The sequence below is a fragment of the Drosophila subobscura genome, chromosome E (genome assembly GCF_008121235.1).
Source record: "Drosophila subobscura isolate 14011-0131.10 chromosome E, UCBerk_Dsub_1.0, whole genome shotgun sequence".
NCBI classification, from domain to species: Eukaryota; Metazoa; Arthropoda; class Insecta; order Diptera; family Drosophilidae; genus Drosophila; species Drosophila subobscura.
In genome coordinates, this window is record NC_048531.1 from 16,259,423 (window position 1) to 16,287,386 (window position 27,964).

Consider the following 27,964-nt stretch of genomic DNA (forward strand, 5'->3'; position numbering starts at 1 on the left):
AGTCATGAAAACTAGACAATCTTGTGGAGAATTGGTTCATCAATCGGATAAAATTATATTTTTAGTGCTGGAACTCCCATCTAGCGGCTAATATTAAATGGAATATCAAAATCAAGGAATACGATTTAGGATTCTGTATATTTTTGGTATATGTCGAAAATTACAAGGTATATTCCAATATATTTTTGAGGACCATGCGGTATGTTTTATCCGCAAGTCCGCGGTCACACTAATCCCAACCAGACTCTGCCATGCCGCCCCAAAGCGCCCCAAAGTTCCAAATAGAAAACCCCCAATAATACTTTGCGCGGACCGTTGTGGCGTCGTCGATTCTACGGTCATCGGATTATGCGTTCTGCGTGCGTTTAAAAATTAAAAAGTAATTACTGAAAACCTCAACCAAATTCCCAATTGTGTCGAAAAATTAACTGTAGCCTCGCCCACGCTCCGTTGCCCCCCGTTGCCGCTGCCCCTCTCTGATTGTGCAAGTGAATGTATGTAAAAATGTGAGAGCAGGCAAAAAAAGTTACACTACGTGCGCGTAATAAAAAACGAGGCCGATATGCACGAGGAGGAGTGAATGGGGTGGTGGGCGGTGGTTGGTGCTGAAGGTGGAGGTGGCAGTGGCAGTCGTCGGCAGACTCCACCCACCCCCAGCCTAAGAAACATATAATATACATACATACAAAAATCTACCTATCATTTTGGCCTGCTCCCCCGTTGCTGTTGCTGTTGTTGCTTGGTGTTGGCGGCATGGTTTTTTTTCGGTTGCGGAGGCGAGGAGGAGGCCCGCCCGTTGGGCTTCCCTGGTTCAGTTTCGGTGGGGGGGAACAATCAATAAACACGCTTAGCCAGGCCCCAGCCCGCAAGCCTGTTGTCCGATGACGAGCTAAAGTGTGAATGGTCGTCTGAAGAGAGGGGTTGGGATCTGGGGGAGACTCGGCCCCGTGCGCACTTGATTCAAATGCCGGTTTTGAGCGCAAGCCGACGGCAATACATATTTCGGATTGGTGTGCACTGCATTGCTCCAGCTATACTTTATCTATACGATCTCTGATTGGAATTGGGGGCCTCTAATCAGATTTGGTACACACATACGCACACACTCACACAGCAGTACAGTGTATGAATGTAAATTAATTAATTAGCTGTTTGCGTAATTGAATGAATTGAAATTGAAACTGAAAGATTAACGGTGGTGAGTGTGTGTGTATGGTGTGTTGTGTGCGGTGAGTGGGTGTGCGGTTAGGAATTCCCAGAGAGCGAAGTAGAATATTCTCAGTGCGTACAAACCAAATAGCGGTAATGCCTCACCTTAGATTTGTGAAATTTGTGTGCATATTAGGAGTGAGTGTGAGTGTGTGTTGGATTATTATAAACTGCCGCTATCGATGGCTATCGTTATTGAATTGCAACTTCGAAATTGGGTCAGGGGCGACAACTATTGGAATTGGCAATCGCCGCCGCAATTGATACCGAAACTCGAAAACAAAGTCTTTGTTAGCCTGTGTAGGAGTTGTCGGGCCAAAATCACACGCACACACACTCACAGACGGCAAGTGCAAATAAACAGTACACACCTATGCACATACACACGTACCACGCCGTACATAAAAGAGCTATAACAAAACGAATTGCACAGAGAGGGAGAAATACATTTGTACATCTGCGTGTGTATACTCGAAATGTTTACTTAAGCGAAAAATTATTTCGCACTCAAATGGCAAATAATTAATTAAACAATTATATGGCAGAACAAGTTAAAAAACAGAGCACACATTTCAAATAAACAAATGAGAGAGAACAATATTTTATGGGATAAAATGTATGTAACAGCACATAAATCATTCTTTAGCATTCCATGGGCACCACTCTACTCAACTTAATTACAGCACTCTCAAAGGGAGCACTTAAATTTACAGAGTTCGTCTCTTTACGTTTTTTTCTCCCCAGCATCGTTGTACGTGTGAATGTGTGTACGTGTATGTAACCGCAAAAGCCACCAACCAACAAAAACAATACAAGCGAGATAACAGACAGACCGGTAGATGGAAAAAAAATCGTTAAAATCCCAGCAAATACGAAATTTTCAATCAAATCTAATAACGAATTTTAGTTGTTGTTGCTTTTTGTTGGAACATCAAAGTCATTTTCTCGAAACTCGAATCAGTGATCCCCGGCCAGAATTGCCGCAGCAACAGAATATCCACACCCACAGCAACCCATCCAGAAGCAACAACAACTGCAACAGCAACAAAAACAAGAACGGCAACCGCAACGAGAGAGTAACAAATTAAATTTGGTTTTAGCCATACACAAAAAAGTCAGCAACAAGAGCAAAGAGAGGAAGCCCAGAGACAAGAGACACAAGAGTGGAGCAGCCGAGTAGCAGAGGAGAGTAGAAGAGCAGAGAGCAACAACAGCAGGAGCATCCATCAGCAAGTGGCAGTCCCAAACGAAGCCGTTTCAAGCAGCCCATCAAAATCCGTTACCGTTCCGTAGGGGAAACCAGCAACAAAGTCAGGTGAGTGCCGCCCCGTCGCATGGTACTCGAGTGGAGGGGTTCCGTGGGATGGTTGATGAGGGGTGTGGGTACGAGGGGTTCTGTACTGTCTTGCTGTTTGCTGTTTGCTGTGTGTTCCCGTTTTCCACTTTGTTTGTCTCCCTCTCCCATAACCTCTCTATCTATCTCCCTCCACTGTGCGCGATTAAATATTTTACGCGCTTATCAATTGCTCAAGGGTTGGCATTGGTTGATAAACAAATATAAATGAAAAAGCAAGCACAAATTTAATAAAGCAGCGCTCACTGCAGAGACTGTGTGGACTGCTTATGTATAGTGCTTCAAGTGCAAGATGGCAAGGTGTAGGTAGGAAAGACAATTCCAAAAGCAAATCGAAATACCTAATATTCCTACAGTAAAGTTGTGGTAAGTAGAGAGGAGATTTGAACAACAGTGTTCCGATTAAGAAAGCAAATATGTAGTTGTATGACAGATGGATTTACTGTAACTGTACCGTGTATACCAGTTAAATACCTTTATACACTTGTAAGCTGTGTATAACAGAAATCCAGCTGTATTTTCTATATCAATTTTGCTCAACTTCCAACGCTGTCTCTTCAAGACCTCGGCTATTCCTTGAACTTTCGCTGTAATTAATTCCATTTTTTATATATTCAGCATTTTCACGAACAGAAAAAGTTGTACAACAGACGGACAGTTGTCCAACGGCAGCCATGCCAGGGATGGCAATCCATCAACAGAAAAACATACAATTTCTAAGCCAAATTCAATTCAAAGTCAAAAGAGGGCCAAACAGACAGAGTGCGTGAGTGCAGGGGTGGTGGTAGGGGAAATGGGTAACTTTTGGGGAGGACTAACTTCAATGCGTATCCGATTCAATGGCCCGGGGCGAGGCTTGTCATTCCATTCCTATTGCTCGCTCTCGACCTCTCCGCATCGCATGCTCCCGTTCCAACAGCACTCCACATTGCGACCGAGCCACATTGCCAGCCTGCTCCCATTCCATTGTCACATAGGACAGCAGATTCCTGTCATGTCCTCACGTTTCCTGGACCTGTTAAGCTTATGGCCCGGCTTACTTTTGCTACTGCTTCTGGCGCCTCTTCTCCATTTTCCTGCGATGTTGGACGGCTGTAAGGTTGAATTCTTCGTTTATTGATTGATTTTCCTTTCATTTTCAGGTGGTTAGGGGCTAGGGGCTAGGGGGCTGGGAATCCATTATGGACAGTAGTTCAATGGGGAAAGCTGTTAAAATAAAAATTCATCAATAATATTTGCCCAGCGACCGTTCACTTGTATGCAATGGGAAATGCTCTAAAAATAAAAACACAATTTTAGTTTGTTTGGCTTCCTGCTGTCTGCTCTCCTCGTAAGCTGTCGCAACTAATGAAAAAGTTCCAGCTTTTCCTACGAGTTGGCTTAAAGGCATTCATATTGACAGGAGCCACATGCTCCGTTTCGTTCGTATCCCTTTTATGTTGCTTTCGATGCCGCAGGAGCAGCAGCTATCTCCCTGCCGCTGACAAGGGTGAACCGATGTTCGGTTGAGCACGTGAAAAGCCCATCATAAAAAAAAGGGAAACATCAACAGAAAGAAAGCAAATGAAACGATTCTTTATGATGTTCACCTTTTATTTCCTTTATTTTATTGTGGCCCAAAACAATTGAAAACGAATAGATATTGTTTTTCCTATTCTGATTCGCAATTAATTTATCAGCCCCAAAAATAGAACAGAACCGAATTACGAATCAATCGCGTAAATAAACACAAAACACGCTGCATACATATCAACAATATTTTGGCTGGAATTTGGGGCTACGCTTCTACCTGTCCAATGAAATCATGAAACTTAAGTGAATATTATTAATTAGCTACCTGCTGCTGCTGCTGCTGCTGCTTCTGCATAACTTTTAAGTCTAATTAGACAGGAGACACGGGACAGGAGATAATACCCTGCCGCGTGACGTCAACAAAACTTTTGACGGATGTTGATAAATTATGTGTAAATATTCGTATTTTGCAAATTTTTGATTTGCAAAAGTGAGTCACACTCTCTGTTCCCTCCGACAAAAGTTACTGCGCATAATTTGCGCGTTTTCTTCATCACAAAGTGGCCAACAAATTTCGGCCTTAATAAATAATCATAATTTTTGCTCTGCTCCGCTCCGCCTGTTCACCCCATTTGAATTTTTCCCCTGAAGCGAGAACGAAATGAAAAGAAATATTCACACAGTGAAAAATTTAATTGTTTGGCCAAAAGGAAAAGCAAAACCGAATGAAAAGAAACGCTGAAAATGTATATACGAATATGTGTGTATGTATGTATGTATGTACGTGCGAGTACATCCAATAAAAGCAACGACCTTCGGCGAACCATAAAAAAAAAGAAAAACCACCCCCCCAACAATGGTCTCCTACTGCTCCCGCCCAAATATACTATATATCGTCTTTATATACATATATTGTATGTGTTGCATGGCAAGTGGGGAGGTCCAGATTTGCTCTTTTCTGCTCTTCAATAATTCCACTTTTCTCCAGTTGAGAGAACCCCAAATTGCTGTGGCAATTAGCATGGAAAAATCGATACCAGACAGCCGCAAGAACAAGGCACATTATTAACAGATAATTGCTGGGCGAATTGCAGACATGACTGAATTATCCTATCAAACGCACAGTTGTACCTATGCCACATGGAACTATGCACGTTCGACTGTACTGTGCAAATCAAGTTAAAAGTAATAAACTTTGAAACTTTGGGTACCATCTGGTAGCCTCAGTTTTCCTGATAACTTGGCATCCCCATCGAAATCTACGCTGCTGTAGAGGATTTTGTACTTAAAATTAATTCAAATGCTAAGCCAAATGTCAACTTTTGGGTCCAATCTTGTTTCGTTTGTGTGCCAAATGGGATTTACTTGCCATGTTTACAGGAGAGAGTACGCTTCCAGCTTCAGTTGCCAGCTCATTTGATTACAAACAAACTTGGAAAGTTTTCTTTTAGTTTGTTTTGATGCTGCTGCTGCTGCTGCTTCTGCTGCTTTTGGTTAAGATCCTTTCCAACTAATTAGGAAGGGCAACCGCATTTGGCTTTGATGCCCTCGATGAAAGTTTTCCCTATGCCCTGCTATTTGGTCTCTCTCTCTTTCTCTCTCTCTCGCTGATTCCCATCTTTCTGTGTGGAAACTTATCTCGATTGAGTTTTATTTCTCCCCTCCATACATATAGTGTACATATATTGAATAAACGATAAAGTTGGAGGCTCTCGCGATAAGCTCCAGTGGCACGTGAGGGCGCGAACTATTATTAGTTGGCAGAGAATCGAAAATAGATTAAGTGTCGAGCAGGACAGGACTGGGCTGCACTGGCGCTAGTCAATAAAGTTTGAGAACCAAAGCCAATTAACTTACAATACCATCGGGCAGGACAGGGCAGGGCTGGGCAGGGCAGGCAGCCATGCTATTTATCCCATTTGATTCAGCTCTGTGTTTGCCTTTAGGGGGCGGGAGTCTCTGGTCGAGTGGTGTGTCGACTGTCGACTGTCAATATGCCAAGAGATGTCACCCCTTGAGACCCGTGTGGCACTGTGACGTTGCGGCTGTTGCCTGGGGCTGTGGTGACAGGCTCTGGGTTGCTTGCCAGACAAAAGTGAATAATTCTGCTCCCATTTTCATTTTCTTTTTCATTTCTACTCGGTTTATTAGTCGTAAATTGTGATTTTTTTGGTGGCTTTTTCTTTGTGCGAAACTCGTAAATTTCTTTGTCTTTTTTATTTTAATATGCACAGCATTTGTCTGCATCTCAGATGGAAAATGAACAAAAAACACAGCCCACGCGCTGGATATATGTACATACATATGTACCCATACATAGCCAGGTAAATATGTATCTGTGCATACATATTGTATATTTTTTGTGTGTGTCAGCAGCATAAAGAAGTGGAGAGCGAAAGATATTCATTAAAAGTGACCCAGTGAGTCGCTTCTATCGTCTAGGCTCTGTCTCAATCTTAAATCTCCAGTGGGACTGATAAGCAGACTGACGCATTTGCCTGTTGACTTGGTTATATCTAAAGTCTGGGCTTATCACCATATATAGTAGGTATATATGTAGGTATGATACGTTGTGTATATGCAAAATTAGTTCCAGTTCTGATTCGATGACGCCTTTCCACCTGACTGTGCGGCAGGCGGCAACGATGACACCTGCGGTCCCAATACCAATTCATGTACATCCAAGCGTCTGTGCCCGTGGCAGTGGAAATGGCTTCCACTAATTAGAAAAACTTTTCTAGTGTGATGGCAACTTTTAACTTTTTGTTGATTGCAAAACTTTGCTTTTATAGTCGGGCAATTTTTGGGAGGTGTTTTAGGTTTGGGTCTGAGCGGATAGAGGAGTGTAGGGGAGAAGTGAATGTGGGCGCCATGATTGACTGACTGATGGCCAGGGAACATTATCTGGTGGCAACTGTGGTCGTCTCCTTCCACATACGCACTCACCATACTTACATTCACTCCACTCCACTCGCTTTATGGCGCTGACAAAACTTTGACTTTAATCGATTTAACAATTCTGTCCCCTGGCGTTGCCTCTCTCCTGCCCCAAAGGCCCAGTGGCTCAGCTTGTTGTATGTGGCACACAGGCAAACATCAAAAGTCAAGAAGCAGCAGCTGCGTGACGTCAATTGGAGCCACAAACGCAGGCGATGGCGAAGACGGTGGCGATGGTGATGGCAATGGCACTGGTGTAGTGGGTGGTGCCTGTCCCCCTGTCGCTTGTAGTTGTTGCTTTTGTTTACCCTTGTCTTATTAGAAGTGTGGTCAAAAGAGCGGCCCACACACGGACACGAACACTAAAACGGTGCAAAGACACACAACACACTCTCCGACACACCATAATAAGAGTAAATTACTTCTAATAGCCCACGTAGCAAGTGTGTGCCAGTGTGTAATCTATTTTGAGTCAACGTTTGTTACGAATATAATTACACTTGGCTACATACCTACATACATATAAGGTGAACTTATAGTTTGTCTCTCCCAAAGTTGGGTAATGCCAAGCAATTTTCGATTTTTCTCGGAATAGAAATTCATTTGTTACGAAAAAGCGTTTTGTGTTTTTGTGCAGTGTGGGAGTTAAATGTGGCAAAATATGAAAATAGTACAGTTGTGTTGCGTGCACTGCTTGAACTGCTTGCGGTTCGTGGGAACGTTAAAAAAAAAAAAAAAATTCACAGAACTCTGCTAACTGCCGTGCTAATCGATTGCGTACATTGTTAGATCCATAATGAACACAGAACCCGGGAGATCAATGAATCTTTGTTTATTTTGTGGTAAAATCATTGACAAATGCATTTCCTTAAATTAATAAAATATCTCTGCTTTTTAATAGCCATCAATCTAATTCAAAAAACTCTTCAGAAATGTATACAAATATCAAAAGGAATTTCACAGAATGTTTGTCTCTTCTCTGTGGTAGAAAGGAAGTCCATCTTGAGTGACCTTTTCTATCGAATTTTACCGTCTATCACTCACTGCCCACACACATGGACTACAACTCAATCTACTCCTACATCCTAATTGATATTTTAAGGGTTGTCTGTCTGGGGCAAGTTTGCTAAGCAAATTTCGTGTGGAGAGCTCTTCATCTTGAAGGCTCCTCCTCCTCGTCACGACTCGACTCGACTTTGGGGCCCAAAACTTAATTTGATTCCCTTGGCAGCTTGAGAGGCAGCATCGTGTGCACTCGACTCGGCCCCGAGCAGCGTTGCAGGCAATTTAATTACGAATTACTCGTATTTATTCATCAGAGATGCAAAATCTGTTTTTATTATTTAATCGAATGGACACACACACTCATTCTCATACCACCACTGCTGTGCATCCTTTGTAAATCTCTTAGTCCCGAAAATTATATTTGTATTATTTCGTTGATAATATTATTTGTATGCCTTTTGGTTTATTATTTTTTGTTTTCTTTTTCTTTCTGTGTGAGTAAATTCATTTTCTTCTCTTGTTTGTTTAAGATTATATTCTTAAGTTTATTCGCTCTTCCTCTTTGTATGTTTATACATATATTTCCCTTCTATTGTTGTGTCTACTTCCGCACCCACCCACACACACACACACCACTCTGTGTGTGTTTTTTACTCAACTTTTTATCTGCCATGTCTTTCCTTTCGCTTGGTTTGTCCCTTTTTGAGAAAGGGTTCAAGAACTTTGATTCATTGTCAAGCGGCTTAAAATGTTGCGACCTGCGACAGAAAGTGTGTTAAAGTGAGTCTTAAAGTCTCTTAAATTTATGGGGTCACTGTAAAACCTTCTATTTCTCACACCTCCATCTCCCTTTCTACATCTCACTCCTTCTTCGTTTCTCCTTCATTGCGCAGTGAAAAGTTTCTGGGGGCTAGGGCCTAATGTTGGGTTTGCTGCCCAAAGAACAACAAAAAAAGTTGTCAAATTCAGCCACGTGTAATGCGGCCATAAAGCCAACCTTATTTTGGCTGGAAAAAAGCACAGAAAGAGCCAAGTACATTTAATATTTCCCAAGGAAAGACGAGGAGAAGTAGGTCCAGAGAGGTATAAAAGTTTGTGTCTCCTGCCGGCGAAAATTCCGTAGTCCCTGCTACATGTTGCGCTTTTGTGTTTGTGTCTCCTCTGTATGTTTACTGCATATATGCAACTTTCTCTCTCCTCTCCACCCAAATAGAGATACAGATACAGATGCATAGCATATGCAAACCATAAATAAACATAAGTTGTCGCCTCTGCTCCCATTTCGCTTGGACTTTTATGAGAGAGCAGCAGCAGCAGGCAAACAGTTTTTTATGCATACATAGCAAGAAATATGAATATATATTTATCTGGATATTTGTATACATATATTTTTGTTTAACATTTCTTTTGTGAAGTCTGGGCCATTGTTGTGGCGGTCAAAAGGGTGGCGCGTGGGATCGAAACGAAAGATAAACTTTTCCGTTGAAATTCTGACTGAACTTTGTTTCAAAAGTGCTTCCAATGTCTCTCAACGGGTAAAAGTTACCTTTACATTTAAATGTTTTCTTTATCTTCACTTTCCATTCATTTTGAATCATTTCTGTAGTTCTTGCACAAATCTCATTACGATTAAAAGTCGTTTAAAGCCGCCTAAGAGTATTTTCATGTTTTTAAAATGCAATTAAATAGTATTAACATTTTGTGGTTTTTACTTTTTTTTTGGTTTTCCCATTTCCACCGTGTTATATTCACTATAAATTAATTATAAATTTAAAAGAGCCTAATGCGATAATTTGACAAGCATTTGCCACAAATTTTCTATAGGCAATTAATTGGATTTTCAAATTAAACCATCAAACATCAACTTAAATATTTTTCAACACAATATTTCGAACATTTAAATAATTGCTGAACAATTTTCTCGTTTAAAAAAAAGCAATGCTAATTGTGCAATTAATTTGAGGCATTTGTCAATTTTAAATATTGTGTGTGTGTGTGTGTGTGTGTGTGTGTCGTCGTGTCTAATCGGTTGGTCCGTTCGCTCATTTGCGGGGCATGCCTGGCATAAGTATCTATACATTATCAAGTGAGGGGTTTTCCTCCCGCTAAATGTCAGGCCTAATAAATTTACAGTACTCGGCATACAAGTGCGAGAGAATTTCAGAACAATTTGAATATCTAAATATGCATTTACCTTACTTTTGCTCGTACTCGTATTCGGACTCGAATTCGCGTTCGTACTTGGGGCACGCTGCTGTCGTTTGCTGCCGCCGCTGCCGTCGTCTAAATGGCCTCACATTTATTTATCGCACGACAAATGTCACTCGACCGTTTCAAATGGTTGTCATACTTTCTGTTTTTCCGTTTTCCCATACCCTGCACAGCTGCATACTTGAGAAGTCTAAGGGTATGCTCGAATATTTGACGGGTAAAACTTATTTTTGTTGTTTCGTACTTCCAGTCAGAATATATCAAGCACTGCAGAGTGAGTATCCCATAGTCCATATGTTATTTCTCTCTCTTTTTGCTTCGACACTTTTTATGCAGTTGTTTTTTCCTGCCTTGACAGCCCCCACACGTTCACAGCCTTATGGATCAAGTTGTTTTTGTTTTTGTTTACTTTCTGTTTGCATATTGTTTTTCGAGCGTTGAAATAATTTGGTTATTTGCTGCAGCGGCTACTGATCGCCACTGATAGAGCAAATCAAGCTTGTTTAAAGGACACTCGACGTCAGTGGCAGCCTTGGGGGGGGGTTGGGCGAGCTTATTGAGTCCACTCGCAGCACTCCTGCGGCTCCACTGGCACTTTGGCATACGGACATGAGTCCTTCGCAGTCTCGTTAGTCGCTCCTTCTCGTCATTATCCTCTTGGCTAAGTGATTTCCAATGCAGTTGGCAGTGCACTGGGAGCCGCCACGAGCCACCGAATGGGCTGGGCTGGGGTTTGGGGTGGGGAAAAGTAATTTGCATAAATGCCAAGTGAATGTTGAACGTAAAATGCAAGAGTGATAGCATGGTAGCCATGCTGGAGGCCGTGTCGGTGGCGACGGCGACGGCAATGGCGATGGCGACAATGGCGAGACCCTCACATGCTGTTTATCAAGTCCAAGCCAAAAACTGAAGCACCAAATTTGCATTTGTTTAGCACATTTTGCACATTAACCCACATGCGAAAGGGCCAACACCAAAGGACGTTGCCGCCTTGTTTGCCTATGTCTGTTGTCTGCCACTTTTTGTTGTTGTTCAAGGCACAACACAGTGCAGCTTTTTGCATAATTATCCAGAACAAGTGCAGCTACAGTTACAGTTACAGTTACAGGTGTAGCAGCTATAAGCGACCTGCTTAACAAAAATATATAACTTTAAATACAGGAATTCGTATAGCTATTCCCCTGAGTTTGTTGTCTTGTTTTGAGGTCTCAATGAAGTAGGTTTTTGGGTGGTAATTGCATTACTTATCCACACATTTGCATATATTGTACCTATGTACATATATTCATTCATTTGCATTTGCATTTTGCCATGGGATTCGGCACGGAGTCCCTTTAATGTATGCTACCTTAATTGCGAAATATGCGGATGCCACATGGACACAGTCATCGATTTGCAGCTCTCCCTTGCACACATATACCATGTACATATATGTAAATATGAATGTGTGTGGGTGTTGGGTGTTGTTGAGGCATTAATTCATATTGTTGTTTATCTTATAGTTGCTATTGCAGTGTCTGCCATTGATGTTAACGAGCTGGAGAGGTCATTAGAACTCATTAGAATTCAGGAGAGAGGCAATAATCCACCTTTCAGTACAACACATGGTACCGATTTCTGCATCAATAAACGCTTCGATTAGGTGCTGTCTGTGTGACCAAATCGACTGTTTATGGAAGTTAGGCAAACGAGTTTAAGTTGTTGCTCGTTCTGTTTGCTCCAGCAGCTGCAGAGAGAAGGGTATTAAAACTGAGAAAATTGAATTAGTCTGTGGAAAGGCCGCAGGCGGATGGATTGGATAAAGATGTGTGCTAATATCGATTGCAATTTAAATACATAAAAGGGAGAATTGTGCATGAACTTCAGCAGAACTGTGGAGGAGCTTAAGGGAATAAATTTTAAGTCTTTGCAAACCCTAAATTCATTCTAAGTAGATAAATAATCTTTTTTTTCATATGCCTGTTTCACACACAATTAAATAATTAATTAAGATCTAATAATTCCCTCGACATTCATATCTGTTTTAGCCCCAACTTTGCAGTTAATAATGTTGCAACAAAACACTTTTAATTATCAAAAGACACCCCACCAATTGGTAACGTTCATAGCCAACCCGCACCCATTCGATGCTGCTGCTGCTGCTTCTGGCTGTAATCCCCGTTTGGGCCTTTTAGGCTATTGTCTTGCCAGAGGGGCCCCAACTGACAACGACTGGCAATCAATGCGCTAAACCGACTGTAACACTCTCGTTACTGCCGTGCTGTGTGTAGTTTTTGTTGTTGCTTTTTGCTCGTGCCTCGACTGTTGTTTTTATCTCTACTGCCATGTTGTTAATTGCCGAAAAAAACTCACAATTTGGGGTGTTCCTACTCTTACTCTTGCTCGTTTTTCCCTTTGTTTTTGCAGGGGTAGAGTGTGGAGGAGGGGGACATTTTATTTCCTTTAGTTTCTTTTCTGTGTTGCTTTTTTTATTTGGTGGGGCTTGTGTTTGCCTTTGAGCACGCGCCGTTTAAAACCTGCCACGCGCAACAAATTTTGGCAATGTTCGACTTAGCTGAGGTGGCTTGCCTGGAGCTTGTAGGTGTGGGGAGATGGGGTGGAGGGTAATCGTGTTTAAAATTAAACTGAGAAAACGACAGCAGCAACAAATGGAAGCATTTTCATGGCACGGATCGGTTGGGTGGAGGTAGAGTTAGCGGTAGCGGTGGGGGATGGCCAACAAATGTAGATAAACGTTTTGTTACAACACATAATCGCTATTGCTGTTTTAGGGTGGAATACACACAGCTACGCAGACACAAATACAAGCAGCATTCGCGTAGAGAACGACACTTAAGATACAGTGAATAATGTCACAAGAAGACACGCAGTGGGAGAGCCACAAAGACGTTCTCCAATGCCCTGTTGGCACTGTACAGCAAGATGCTTTTTATGTATCCGGTGGGGTTGGCATGTGGCTGCTTCTGCTACAGCTTCCACCTTTAAAGTGTATCTGTATCTGCAGCAGCAACAGAGAGAGAGAGAGAGTGTGAGTGGGAGTGAGAGTGAGATACATAATTGCTCTCTAATTTAACGCTAATGGACATCAATTTAACCATCCATCCAGCAGTTTATCATCCTGGCTATAATAATTGCCGGGATGCTCTTGAGATTGCTGCGTGGGAGAGGCCTCGCCTTTGGAATATTTGTTGGCTTTTAACTATTTATAGCCAACAGTTAAGAGACGAGAGACTCTGACAGCCTGAGAGCCTGAGAGATGAATGAGCATTAGCAGTGGCGCTGGAGATTAGTGCTTGTGGCCTCATCCTTCACTTAAGACTTCCTCCTGCGCGAATCTCGACTCGAAACTCACTTCAACTGAATGTGGTTTTAATTGCAGCCAACCACAGACATTTGTTAATGATTTACCAAAAGCAAATTAGAGACTGAGAAACTGAGTCTCTCATCTTAGCCCCAGAGATGATTAAGGGAAGGACTCTGCCTGTGGCCTGCTCTCGTGTGGTCTCTGGAGAGCATTGTCTCCTCTCAGACACTCAAATGGAACCTTTTGATGTGCACATCGTTACGTTCCTTTCGGGCCATGTGCGAATCTTCTTCAAATCCAATTGATTAAAAAGTAATTGAATCGGGTCTGGCTGGCGAAATCCAAACCCAGAGAACCGCAAAGAGGCAGAGAACGGAGCAGAACGTAATTGGCAGGCAGGCAGGCAGGCAGAAAGGGTGGCTTAGACAGGGGCAGGGGGCAGATGTCAAAGGTTAACTGACAAGTCGTTGTCTTACAGACAACTCCATCGTCTCAAAACAGATTTTAAATTGCAAAACGAAATCGAAAGGCGTTCTAAATGTGTGTGTGTATGTATATGTGTATATTTTCCCTTGAAAATTGCATTTCAACAGCTCGCGTGGCCCGTTAAATTCCTTTTGACAGCTTTAAGCGTTCCATTTCCATTGTGCAAACAGGACGCGAAGGATATACACACAGGCACACAAATATCCCTTATAACAAAGGGCAATTTGGAATATGTGTGAGTCAGCATACCAGCGTAACCAGCGGAACACCTTCTTTTGCTGCTGCTGCTGCTTAGCGTGCGCCCCGCCACGGCTGCCGCTCATTGCGCATACGACATGTGTTCCGTTGAGCGTTAATAAATCAATACATACCCAAGCAGCAGGCAGCAGGCAACATATTCAAGCTGATAACCTTTTTACTTGTACGTCACAAGAGGCCACACAACACCTAACCCCACAACCCTCGCCGCCCCAACCAGAGATGCGAAAGGCCCTGCCAGGACAGCCACTGGTACTACATACAGAAAACAAATACGAATATTTTGCCATTAAAGTTGCGTGACGAACTGAAATTTGCCTCAAAGACTCGCGGGACTGTATGTATACATATACATATATAACTGGCATTTAGAGGAAACGAACCCAAAGTCCTGAACCTCTCTCTGTCTCTCTCTCTGTTGCTGCTCTTTGCCTCATCATGTGGCGCGTTTTGAGCTCAAGTGCCGGCGGCGCCCTGAAGTATGCCTTGAAATTGCTTTGATGTGGATGCGATATTTTGTTGTCACAATAAGCAGAAACATATATGTATGCACACATCCTTCGTAATACATCCCTGCCACCCGCTGAGGGGCCACTTCAGTTGCTGGCGGAGACCGGAACTGAAATGTCAACGAATATTAAGTGCCCCGTTCGCAGAGGCCAGACATCTTACTTCCACCTCTCCACCCACGCCTTTTCGTGCTGCCAGTTCGATGCATTGACCGGAAGAAGTGAACCAAATATCAGCAGAGAGTAAAGACAGCCCCGGACATGACACCAGGTGGCATTGGGGAGATGCCAGCAAACTTTTAAAACTAGAACTTACAGGACAGGAGTACGAGCGAAATCTGAACGGGGAAGTGAACGGTTGGAGGCAGAGATGAACCAGAGAACTGTAGATATGTAAAGTAGCAGTAGACTGTCGCGTGATGCGGCAGCGCCCCTCATTCGTTATCCGTTTCTGCCTGGCATAGCCTGGCTCTCCCTGTAAAACCATTAAATCGCGACCTCAGCTACAATTTGTACTCTCAGTTTCACTTAGTGCTCTATTTTGTGTGTGTGTTTTTTTTTTGCCTTGAAACTGTGTATGCATCATGAATATTCCCTCGTATGAATTATCATCATGAAATCACATTTATCAGAGGGGTTAGCCCGCTCCCCACGCTCAGTTCCTTTGTGCTGGAATTGCATCATAATTGGATTTTTATTTGCTCGTTCGGTATGGCAGCGTTTCTTGTGCGTCTAACCACTTTGCATATGCAATGCGAGTGCACGTACAAACATGCATACATAGTACATACATAAATACATACGTACATACATATGTACATATTTATGTGTGTGGCAGGACACTCTTTCAGGGGCAACAACAACAGCGACTGGGACAGGGACAACCACAATGGCAACTGCACTTGAGCCCATGTCCTTGTCTCGCAATTTATTTCTCAACGATTATTCTTCTTGGAAATCTTTTTCCCATGCAGAGTTTCTGTCATTTGACTTTTGCCGCTGGCACTTAACCTCATTCCAATAGCTGGAGGAGGATGGTAGGGTGTGTTTGGGTTTTGTGTGTGTGTGTGTGCCTTATGCTGTGTGGGAGGTCAAGTGAGGTTCGATTCTATGTGAGTGTGTGTGTAGTGCTCTCTCTCTGCCTCTCTGTCACTTTGTCTCTCTGTGTCAATGACAATGACCAACCCCCACCTCGATATGGACATGGGGCATACATAATAATTAGGTCGCTTCAAGTACAAGTTTTTCCTTTGTTTAAGGTCTTGCCAACTGTTGAATGCGAGCGAGTGCCGAGTACGGAAAGTACCCTCAAAAGTCCATCAAATTTTAGATGTTCAACACGCATATGACGGCCCTTCCTTAATGAAGTCACTTTTTTGGTGTTGTGTAGAAAAAACCAGTCGCACAGGTGTCCCATTTCCCCAAATGCTGAACTGTTGACGTAATTTGATAGCCTCGCCTCGTCCCCTCCCTGCCAAACACAGATTCTGTCTTTGGTTCGAAATTAGGAGCAGATTCTGGTGAAGAATCATGGAAACAGGTTCCCCGAACAGCAACAGCAGTTGGTCCTCCAGTCTGGCACTGTGTGTGTGTCGTGTCATATGGTGTTTTGTGTCTGTGTGTATCGCTCAAGGTCTTTCGATGATTTTGTCATTTGATATGCAGAGATGGAGAGAGAGAGAGCTTCGACTTATAGCAGTTACCATTGGCAATTAGTGGACCGATAACTGTATCGGAATGGCTATGAAATTCCAAAGTTTCCAGGCAAATAACTTGCCATTAAACAGGAGCTCCGAAGAATGTTTTTTCCACCCCATAGTTGTGCGTGGAACTGTGCTGGGCGGTGCTGTACGTGACGCGTGGCCACCCAGGGGCGTGCCACCTGCGTAGCTGCAGTAAAAATGACATTAAAATGGGAGTCATAGATGCATCACTTAGTGTAGCCAACACCCACACACACACAGACACCCACACCCACCCACGCACAGTAACAATGAAGAGATAATCATTTTAATGCCAGTCCACGGGATGCTCAGGCTCCATCCGCCATCCATCCTGGTGCTCTGTTGTGGTTGAGCTGTTCACTCGAATGGGTTGGAGGGTGTGGTTAAAATTAGTTGGCTTTAATCCCGCCCTCGTAAAAACGTTTCACGGCTGCTGATGATGACGGTGGGATGATGGCGCATAATGGCAGGTTATGGCCGGCCAACGGTTGGGCAACCCAAACAGAAACTGAAACTTTACTTTGGAAATGAGAAGGAAAATGCATTTGGATTTGCCAGCGCTAGTGAAAATTCCAGCGGAAATAGCCAACAGAAAACAGTTACTGGAAAATGATTTTGAATACTTAATTTCTGTATTTCTTTTCCAAGTTCGTGTAAATTCTGTGGCAAAAATATGAGTATTTTTTATATGTGTTCTGTACGAAACCTTAAAACATAACTTTTGAGGCAAATGAATTACATTTAATTTCGTGCAAAGGAAAAGTATCTTCAAGACCACAGACACAAGCAATTTCCAGAGGCAGCCAGCAACAATATGTGTGCCAGCGTCAAGATGCCTTACCAAGGAGAATGTGGTGTACATATATACATATATATATATGTATGTATATATCCTTTAAGTTTACGTTACACATCTATAGATGTGCACCTTTACCTTCCGCTTGCTATGGGTTCTCCGGCTGCTGCGGAAATTGTGAGGAAATGAAAATGGTTTAACTTTTTTCTTTCGTTCTTTTCGTTTCATTTTTTAAGCGTTACATTTTTGCGCTACGGTTTTTTTCTTGCCACCATCATAGAGTTTTGTCCTTGAGGGGATGCAGTGTGGAGATGCAAACCGTAGACGGGGGTGGGGAGGCAGGCATTCAGACAGACAGAGTCTCATTACTTGAGAGGCATGGCGGCTATTTATAGCTGCTGTGTGCAGTGGCGTTTTGCGTTTGAGTTTGCGTTGCATTGCCGCAGCATTGCATTGCCGTGCAATGCGTTGAGTGAACCACCTTGACCCACTCTAATTGCATGTCTAAATGGCTGCCAGACAATGCCCAGAGCTATGACTACTCGCCCATCGACCAATCAGTGCCACTGGCAGAGAGGCAGACCGACTGCCAGTGGCAAAGGTGGCACTTAAGTGGCATCGAGAAGGTAGACAGAGAGCGGAACATGCAGAGAAATGGAAGAGCGCTTCCAGGGGACACTCAGCAGCCTTTATATTAGTTTTAAATATTTATTTATTCCGCCAGGCCTTTGGCTGTGGCCCAAAGTTGAATATTAATGAAGTTAATTGAAAAACTTTGCACACAAAAACAATGCTCCACCAGCCAGGACTAATATCCCGCAGCCCTAAACCCATTCCACTCCTGCCACAGCCGCAACAGCACGAACCACTGTTACTGCTCTCCTCTGCTGCCGCCGCTGCTGGGGCCAGAAATTAATTTACAAATTACGACAAATGAAATGTTGCGGGCGGGCAATTGCTGAGGTAGAGGCGAGGCGAGGCGAGACGAGTCGAGGCAAGGTTGTCGTGGCTGGCGGTGCGGGGATTTGTACTTCTTGAGCTTGAAAAAACCATCCCCTCCCTGGAGGCATTGGCTCAATATGCAATTTACATAATTACGCATATTTGCAGAAAACTTATAAATATTAATGCTGTTTCTTCGAAGAAATTAAGTTGTTTGCTGATTTTCGAAAAATGAAAATGAAAATGCTGGAAAAATGAATAACAAAGAGCAGCTGGAATGTGGGAACCCCGACAGGAGCATTAATTCTGTGATTTTGAGTAACCTGCGGGGAATGTTCCTAGAATATTTGTGTACAACTGGCTTAAAATAACCAACTTTGGGGGATTCTGCTCATTCACAACCAAAAGAACAAAATCCACTGATGGTGAGCTGCCACAAACCTCTCCCCTAAGCTCTGGGATGTGTTTGGTTGATTCAGAGATTAGCTACAACTCCACAAATATGTGATAGCCATATTTATCGCATATCTTTGCTGATCCACACCCTTCAGCCACTCATTTACTGCAACCAAGCGACAAATGCAACCAAATTCGAATTTCTATACCAACCAAACAAATAAACAAAAGAAGAGAGAGAACAAAATATATAAAAGTGAATTACTCGTAAAATATGTTTGATGCAACTCGTTTTTGTGTGGGGTACACACACACACACACACACACACCCGTAAAGCGACAAAAATTTAACATGATTCTCACGTCTGTCGCTTTTCGGTGAACGACAAACGACGAACAAGACCAAAATCTGAAATTGTGCAACGTTGAATCATGAGCTGACGCGACACGGTGGGGCGATGTGTAATGGCTGATGTCTGTGATGTCTGATGGGCGACCACATGTAGCTGGGGGGGCAGCGGGAGGTGCCCGGGAGGGATCACGGCTGGAGGGTAATTTCCATCTAAATGACCAACAGACAGCGGCGAGTTAACCTCTCCACTACGAGCACCCAACGAGCCTCCCCATCCTACTCCGAGCTGTTGACGGCATTGAAATCTCTGGCGAATTTTCGGGTGTTGGACGTGGGACGTGGGACGTTGGACGGGGGTGTTTGATTGCAGTTCATGCGGTTGCTGGTGCACTGCTCATGGTGCTATGGTAATGGAGTATTTGGCTGGTGGAGTGACCGCAATCTCTTGGAATATTGTAATCTTCGCTTGACACACGTTGGGGCTTACACCAAAGCCCCTGTTCAGCCTTTTGCCCTTTTCGCATTTCCATGGAAACTGCATTTAAAGGGAATTAAATTTGTGAAAATTTCAATAAATCATTTCAATGGAAATTACATCAGTTTTAAATAATTTTTCTTCTCTCTTTTTGGCAACAGAAACCACAGCACAAATATGTCGAGCGATTCGAGTCGGCGGATCCAAGTGCCCGAGGAGCTGAAGGAGGTCCTTTTGCAGTTCTCCATTGCGTATCTGGTGGAGCAGCCGCCGGATGTGATCGATTATGCCGCTGACTACTTCAACAAGCTGCAGGCAAATCGTCCGGCTCCGGCCAATCAGGATCAAAGTCAGGATGATCAGCAGAGCATCAACTCCCAGGATGGAGAAGGTGAGCCTGTCCCGTCATAATCACATCCAAATCCTTTTCGTTCGGATTCCTTTGGGGGAGGCCGCCTGCCTGCGTGTTGCAACAATCTTTCTTGGTTTATTTTTATTTGCAGTTTCTTTTTATTCGTTTACTTCTTCCTCCGTCATGCGATTTCTTGGCTGCAATATTTCAGCTGACGTCAGCAATGTCAGTTCCAGTCGAATGGTGTACAAAAATCTCAACCAAACTCATCCCCCTCTGGGAGAACACATTTGTACGAGTCAAACTCTGACCATCTCTGGCAGTAATTTCATATTAGAAATTTGATTTATTAGGGGGGGTTTTCCCTTTTGCCCTTCCTGCACTAGAAATTGAAAAGTTTTTTACGTTCAGTGTAGAGTTTTTGGTATCTGTGAGGCGAAGGAAGCATCTCTGCTCGCTGCGTTGACCATTCAGCACGTGTTTGGTTTGCGGATAATTAGTACCCGTCCCCACACCCACATCAAGTGGTCATAAATCTTTGGTTTCCACTGGTACATAACGAATACATATATCCTGTAGTTATGTAGTTTATCTTGCAACCAAATTAAATAATGATGGCGATGAAGCTTTAGCCAGAGTTCAATTTGTTCCTGTCTCCGCCTCTCCCTCTCTCTTCCTCTCTCTCTCTCTTTTGTTCACAGCTTCCTTTTGCGTGTTTATCTTCCGGTTAATCAAACACGCAGCCCTCGAGGGATGCCAGCACCGCCACTACGAGCATTGGGATGTCAAGTGGGGGGCGGCAGACACACAGACAAGGGAGGGGAGAGACAGGCAGTGGCAATGGCTGCTGTTGTTCCTGCCATTAAAAATCTATTAATTGCGCACACAGCAGCCAGCCAGCCTGAGCAGCACAGCCGACACAAAGTGGATGCAGCTCTCATTCCACGGATAAATACTCTATGGAATCCGTACATAAAAGCACGAAGGGTACACGTACGTACGCGTATGTGTGTGTATATCCTAGTTGGAGCTCGGTTCGGGTTGGGTTGGAGCTTTTGTCTCACTATTAACCCATCGCTGCCCGTTCCCAAGCCAGAGGCTCTCTCGTGCTCACTGAAGCCCACAAAATCTATCTGCGAGCTCTGCCTCAACTGGAGCGAAAGTGACACGCAAATAGATTTCTATGGCCATCCGCCGTACGCCATCCCCCCCGTTACCTGTCTCTGTCTCTGTCTCCTCCATCCATTATCTATTATCCGCTGGCCCTGCTCCAACGCGCTGCTTCACATCGATTTTTGTCTGTATTTTTACGCTTTGATGTCTATTTGGGGTATAAAGCGTTTTGTTTAAGTTTTTGTAGCTTTAAAGTCGGGCAGGAAATTCACGTTGCCTGGCGACCCACAAAAAACGATAAAGGCGTGCACAGGCAGGAGAGGTGTGTGTACTGCCAAAGAAATGTGTCCCCAAAGGAGAGAGGTGTGTTTGTTGGCAGGAGAGAGAGGTACGCGCTGACCATGGTACATTTTATTAACACTCTGAACAGGTGGAGCAGCAGAAGCATCGGCGGTAGTCCATCATAGACAGCAGTATGGGATCAGAGGCGGGGGAGGAGTGCTGGAGTGCACCCCTCTGGAGTGCGACCATTGAGGCATACTGATGAACAGCTCATCCAGCATCCTCAAAGCACGCTTCATCGGGCACCCAGGGCGCATGACATGCTCCAGGGCTGACGGCCAAGGGAGGAAGCTCGGGGATGGGGCTAACATTTCAACATTATTGACATGCCAGCGGCATTTTGTGGAAGGTCTCTGGATATATTCGTATCTCTGGCCAGAACCTAAACGGAAATTACTCTCCCTCAGTGAGCGCGCTGTGTGTTGGATGTTGGTTAGACTTGAGGGTGGTTTCAGGGTCCTCCTCCTGTTGCGCTTAATAATAATCTGTATGTTTTTGCTATAGAAAAAGGACAGAGAGAGAGAGAGAGATAGAGAGAGACTTGCTCATGTTAATGAAGACAAAGAGTGCGGCTGGGGCTGTGGCTGTGGCTGCTGCTGCTATTTATAGCCCCAAAACGACAAACAGAGAACACAACATTGAATGGACAGTGGAGGACATGGGCAGGAGCATAGAAATATGTATAAATAAATGGTGGGTGGGGTGTAGGAACCACTTGAGTGGCATGATGCTGCTGATGTGTGCTGCTGCCTACTTGCAGGCACTATTTCCGGTTTTGGTTTGACACCCCGTTTGCCTGCTGTCATCATGCCACACACACACACACACACATCGGCTCCAGCAGCGGTGGCTTCGAAGTTGCGGCTCTTGTGCCAGAAATGGCACTGCCACAGTCTGTCAGTCACTCGGCAAACGTCAACAGGATAGCACCATATATAAACCAAAGCAAACAAGTGTCATTCAGTACCGTTAGTCATAGTCGTAGTCGTTGTCTCCTGCTCGCTGTCCCGTTGTACATTCATTCGTTTATACCTTTAGAGGAACGCCGTCGCCGTCAAACGTCATCGTGCCGAGTTCTCCTTGTCGCCCGCGTCCGCGTCCTCGTCGCTGTCATTCTCATTCCTGTTGCCATTCCACAGTCGAGGTCGGTCGGTCTGTCGGTCTGGTGTCCTCTCATTTGACTAATGAAATTAAAGCAACCCGCCTCTCCTTTTTTTTATGTTCCATTCTTAATTAAATTCCACCAACTTAACCGACAAGTGTGCGTGTGTGCGTGTGTGTGTGCGTAGGGGGTGTAAACTTACGTAATTGAAGTACTTTCATCAGCGCTTCAATTATCTAATTATATTTTAAATGAGTGTCTGTGTGATTACATTTGGAAATTTCCCCTGCATCCTGCCCTGGACCTGCACTAACCGAACAGGGATCTCGCACGCTTTTTACAGATGGAAAGCATTTTGTTGTTGTGCCAGCAAAGACCCATCCGCCGCTCTTTGACTGTACTTAATAGCAGGAACGAAAGCTCTCTTCTTTTGGTTCCTTTTTGCCATTAATCTGTAGTAAATAAGTAAAACGTCTACAAATCGCAAGACCACAAAAATGTTAAACATTTAATCAGATCAAAACAAATACCTAAAAACAAGAGGAAATGTCCGACCCAAGAGCAAAGTGTTTTCTGAGTGTCAGAGATCTCTGCTGTCGTTGGTCTCGGTCCTTGATGCCCGCACAATCCTGACAGACGAGACGCCACTCATGCCATTTGCCCCTGCCTACCTCCCTGTCATTCCTGGTTTGCCCGTACTATTTTTGTGGCTCAGCCAGCAAGGAGCTGCCTTTCTCTCTGTCTCTGTCTCTATCTTTCTCTCTGTGCGTGTCTGTCTGTGTAATTGCATCATTAAACCGACACTCCAGTTGGCAACTTGACACAAGAACGAGAATGAGACCAAGAACGACAGCCGGAATGACGCTGAAGCGCTGGAGGATGGCAGGCAGTCAGTGCAAAAATCAGTAAACGAAATTGAATCATGAGACACAGAGAGAGCGAGAGAGAGGGAGAGCTGAGTGACTTGTTGAAGGCTCCAGCGCCGCCATCGCAGCCGAAACACTCAAGTGCATGAATATTTATTATTACGCATTCGCCGCGTGTGACGGGAAAGCTCAAATAAGTAGTAGAACACTCGTTTGCAGTCACCTTGAGGCCGGGCCGGGCCGTGCAAGCTGCACACACAATATGTGCCTATATGTACATCAAACAATAAGTGTATACAGATACCTATATATCGATAGATAGATAGATATAGATATCTCTCTTTATTTGTTGTTGCTGTTTTTTAGTTATATATTTAAACGTGTTCATGCCTAACTGGTTTCTGTGTCGCTGAGTCGTCGTTACAAGTGATTCGAAATCGCAACTAAGTGAATTCAGAGACACGCACAACGCCAAGCAGCAAACTGCAATTGCTAATGTCTACTCAGGTGTCTGGCAATTTATTAGCTGGTAAGCAACGACAAAATTCCCAATTTGGTGCCATGAAAAAAGCAAAAAATCCACAAAACCTAATGAAAAACAAGCTCCAAGCGAATGCATCTCTGAACGGACTGAGACACTTTTGGTGTTGCTGCTGCTGCTGTGCTATGTATGTACATATGTACAGTCCATACACGTACATATGTATACATAATTACGAGCACAGCAGTTTGGCCTAGTGGCGGCTGTCTATGTGTGTGTGGGTTTTACAGTGCGTTTCCAGTACTCAGGCATTCTGAGAAAAGCCACAAAGCTCCTACCACTGTTGCAATGAGTTTTTTGACCAATTTTCATGTTTGCATTGAAGTCCCCATCCCCAGACAGTGGATGTTTGTCCAACATTTGTGCAGTTTTCATTTTCATTTTGCGTTCGTCTGCCTGTCGGTGGCCTGGAATTGTGCAACTCACAATGAGAGCACTGAGAATTCTTGGTACTTGGTTCTGTTTCCCCCTATCTGATGTGCATTCTGTGACATGTGAGCTCTTCGCTGCAGCTACGGACTGCAGTTTCATTTGAAATTTTGCGATTCTGAGCCCAGCTGGAGGCGGACATGGCCAATGCAGCACATTCCATGTCCACGATAAGCGAAACAATGCCAATGTCAGTGGTTGTCAGTCTCTGGCTCAGTCTCTGCCTCTGATTAGTGCACAACTCATGGGGTTGACTGAAGTTTCATGCACTTTGATTGTCCATAAACCGACTAAGATGGGATTATTTCTGAATTGAATTTTACAGAGCCACCAGTTATGCAAAACTCACGCCGTAAATCAGTCTTTGCCGAGGCGTACGACCCGGAGGCGGACGATGATGATGAGGGAGCCACTGCCATATTCCCCAAAACAGATGAACAGCGCTCACGATTGGTGGAGTCGGTGAAAAATGTTCTCCTCTTCCGTTCGCTGGAAAAGGAACAGGTTCGTAGTCATCGTCCTCGTCCTCGTCCTCGACACTGCCACACATAAATCATAATCCCCGCGCAGAGCCACGGATGCTTAACCCGAATCAGTGTCTGCTTGCGGTTTCCCCTTTGCGTGGGGATTATACCACCCACAGACCCACCTCCAGGCTCTCTATCTCTCTCTCACTAACTTGCTTTTGCGTTCTTGCTGCCATCGTGTCTCTTTCAGATGAACCAAGTGCTGGATGCGATGTTCGAGAGGAAGGTACAGCCGGGCGATTATATCATACGCCAGGGCGACGATGGCGATAACTTTTATGTTATTGAATCGTAAGTAAAACAAAACCAAACACAAAACAAATTTCCCATCACATCCAAGCTGGTTCATCAATGATGAATGCGTGTGTGTGTGTGCGCTTGTGTGTGTGTGTTTGTGCGGCAGTCATCATATTTAATTCAAGACAAAAGTTAAGCGAAGATAAATGTAATCACAAAATCCGCCAGCAAGCGGCCCCTGCTGATTTTCTATCGATGTCTGCTGAGGATACATAAATCCATCTTAAAGCTACTTGAATATTATAAGGCAAATGTAGAGTACTCCAGCTTAGATTTGCTTTGCATTTTATAGAAATTATTCGGAGCTATTCTGGAATCCTTTGTTTTCAGCTTCCCTAGCTACCAAACTTTATAAATAAAACACGAAACCTTTTAAATATATGTTTTAATCATGCTTAAATGTTCGCAAAGTGAGGGAGATTCCTTCTGTGTTTATTCAGCGAAACTCTCCACCCACTAAGCCTGCTATTATATTCCTTCGTGTACACGCATACTTAATTAATTTCTATTTGAGTTGGCATTCGATATGGAATGCAATTAATAGGAATTTGCATATTGATGAGCACTCAATCACACGCACACAGAGTGAGAGTGAGCAACCGCAGTAATTATAAATTGCATTATATTTAAATGGATTTTCGCCCTCCTCCTTACTATTTGCACATCTTCTCCCACTACATCTCCGCAGGGGCATCTACAAAGTCTATATCAATGACAAGCACATTAACACCTACAATCACACTGGACTTTTCGGCGAATTAGCGCTGCTCTACAATATGCCCAGGTACGTCTCTATTTGATCGTCGCATTATAGTAAATTTTCCGCGCTGTCTGGACGACATTTACAATGTGTTAATGGGTTTATACCTCGCTATATTTAGACTACTTTTAATGTTGATTTAAATTGTTTAGGGCGGCCACCGTGCAGGCGGAAACCAATGGTCTACTTTGGGCCATGGACCGCCAGACCTTCCGACGCATTTTGCTCAAGTCCGCATTCAAGAAGCGAAAAATGTACGAGGAGTTGTTGAACAACGTGCCCATGCTCAAGGCCTTGCAGGTGAGTGTGGCCCTTGGATGTAATTCCTTCGAGTAGATCCCTCTCTCTAACCATTGTGTGATCCGCAGAACTATGAACGCATGAATCTGGCTGATGCTTTGATCACCAAGAGCTTCGAGGCCGGCGAACGTATCATCAAGCAGGGTATGGAATGCAGTCCATTGGCTTTTGCTCAAACAATAATTATCTGTTGGGTTCTCTGTAGGTGATGCTGCCGATGGCATGTACTTCATTGAGGAGGGCACCGTGTCCGTGCGCATGGATCAGGACGATGCTGAGGTGGAGATATCGCAGCTGGGCAAGGGCCAGTACTTTGGTGAACTGGCGCTGGTGACACATCGGCCACGTGCCGCTTCCGTGTACGCCACGGGCGGCCATGTCCGGCTTGCATGTGAGTGTTGCCAGCACGTCCACGGACGCCGCTTAACGTTTGATGCCTCCCACGTACACTCCTCATCCTGCTTTGGCTAATCTTTAATGCTTTCGTTTGTTTGTTCTTTGTTCTCCTGTCCAAATCACCTTGCCTTATGCCTGTGTTGTGTGTGTGTTTCGTAGTTTTGGATGTAGTTTGCTTTGTACGCCTCATGGGCAACTGCAATCGGCTGCTGCAGCGTGGCATTACCGACTATCGCTACCTGGAAGCTGATCTGCGGGACTACTTTGACAACCTGCAGCTCAACTTGCAGTAGTTTTAGCTGTTGCCTTGACTTTATTGTAGCTTAGAAACGTGAATCTTTATCATTTTATTAGTTTATATTTGAAACTCCGTCCAGTCCTAGACACAGAGGCGTTTGAGCGCATCATGGGCTTCCTCACCGACGTACTCAAGCGCAACATTGTGATCTATGAGCAGATGTTCACCGAAATGGCCCGCCGCAATACCAATCTGTAGTCAATGGGCTCTTCCACCCACTCACCGAGAAACGCTTTAAATTTATTGTCCAGTTTATTCAATTAAAAGAAGAATTATTAATTATTAAAAATTTCCCAGTTCAGTAAAAAGGTGTTCATCGAATCGAATCGTTTTCATTTCAAATGCACACAAAACATGAGTATTTCGCTTGGTTCATCCAACCCCTCCCCCCACCCATCCACCCAACGCACTTTTCCATACAGAGCACAAAGCCATGTCCGTGTCTGATGCTGAAACAGATCCCAAACGATTATCGCATCGGTAAGAGACGGATTAACGAGTATTTTGTAATGGGTACTTAAAGTAGAAGGGGCTTGTGGTGATGAACGGTACGATTTGGAGTGGGTTCTGTTTTAACATATTCATAATTAATCAATCCCACTAATCCACCTCCCATCACCCCCAGGATATCCTCATGCATGCACTAAGTGTTGTCCAATGGAGTTTACATCCAACAGTCTTGAACTAATTTGTGAATCTCTTTTACCATTTAGTCCTCGATGTCAGGGCATTCGAGCGTCTGCTGGGGCCGTGCATGGATATTATGAAGCGCAACATTGATGACTACGAGTCACAGCTGGTGAAGATATTTGGTAGCAAAAACAATATCACTGATACACGATAAAAAGTCTGAACCACCAATAAATAAATCAATCAATCAATCAACCAGCCACCATAACCAACTATAGCTATGACTACAAATACAAATACAAATACAGCAGGAACAACAACCAACAACCAACACCTGCGAAAAAGGACACTTGCAGGCTTCTTAGGATTTTAATTAGCATTTCATTTTGAAATATGAGCAATACCACACCACACCACACCACTCCACAGGAACAGACAAGAAACAGAACAAGAGATAAAACCATCAGCAAACAAAGCACAAATACCAAACAAGTAGCACCCACACAAGGACACACAAGAATCATTAAAGCTTAAACATGAA

The 27,964-nt window shown here is 43.9% G+C and overlaps 1 protein-coding gene across 4 annotated transcripts; it reads left to right on the forward strand.

Annotated features, from left to right (window-relative positions):
- Positions 1–235: 235 nt before the first annotated feature.
- Positions 236–27,868, forward strand: LOC117891282 (cAMP-dependent protein kinase type II regulatory subunit). Of its 4 annotated transcripts, XM_034796671.1 has the most exons (10): positions 236–379; positions 2,310–2,524; positions 19,632–19,861; positions 24,541–24,719; positions 24,933–25,033; positions 25,728–25,823; positions 25,952–26,099; positions 26,168–26,243; positions 26,305–26,490; positions 26,655–26,803. In XM_034796671.1, exons 3-10 carry the CDS (start codon positions 19,648–19,650, stop codon positions 26,786–26,788), a joined length of 1,134 nt encoding a protein of 377 aa, XP_034652562.1. In that variant the 5' UTR covers positions 236–379; positions 2,310–2,524; positions 19,632–19,647; the 3' UTR covers positions 26,789–26,803. The 4 variants fall into 4 exon arrangements, with proteins under 4 accessions (XP_034652562.1, XP_034652561.1, XP_034652563.1 ...); XM_034796670.1 differs by lacking the exon at positions 236–379 and having other exon boundaries at positions 2,105–2,524; XM_034796672.1 differs by lacking the exons at positions 236–379; positions 26,655–26,803 and adding an exon at positions 27,507–27,868 and having other exon boundaries at positions 2,107–2,524.
- Positions 27,869–27,964: the final 96 nt, after the last annotated feature.

Excerpts from the sequence above, each read along its gene's own strand:
- LOC117891282 (XM_034796671.1), top strand. The coding sequence starts at position 19,648 with ATGTCGAGCGATTCGAGTCGGCGGATCCAAGTGCCCGAGGAGCTGAAG. Across the intron at positions 19,862-24,540 it reads CAACTCCCAGGATGGAGAAG|AGCCACCAGTTATGCAAAAC; the intron begins GTGAGCCTGTCC and ends TGAATTTTACAG. Across the intron at positions 26,244-26,304 it reads CGAACGTATCATCAAGCAGG|GTGATGCTGCCGATGGCATG; the intron begins GTATGGAATGCA and ends GGTTCTCTGTAG.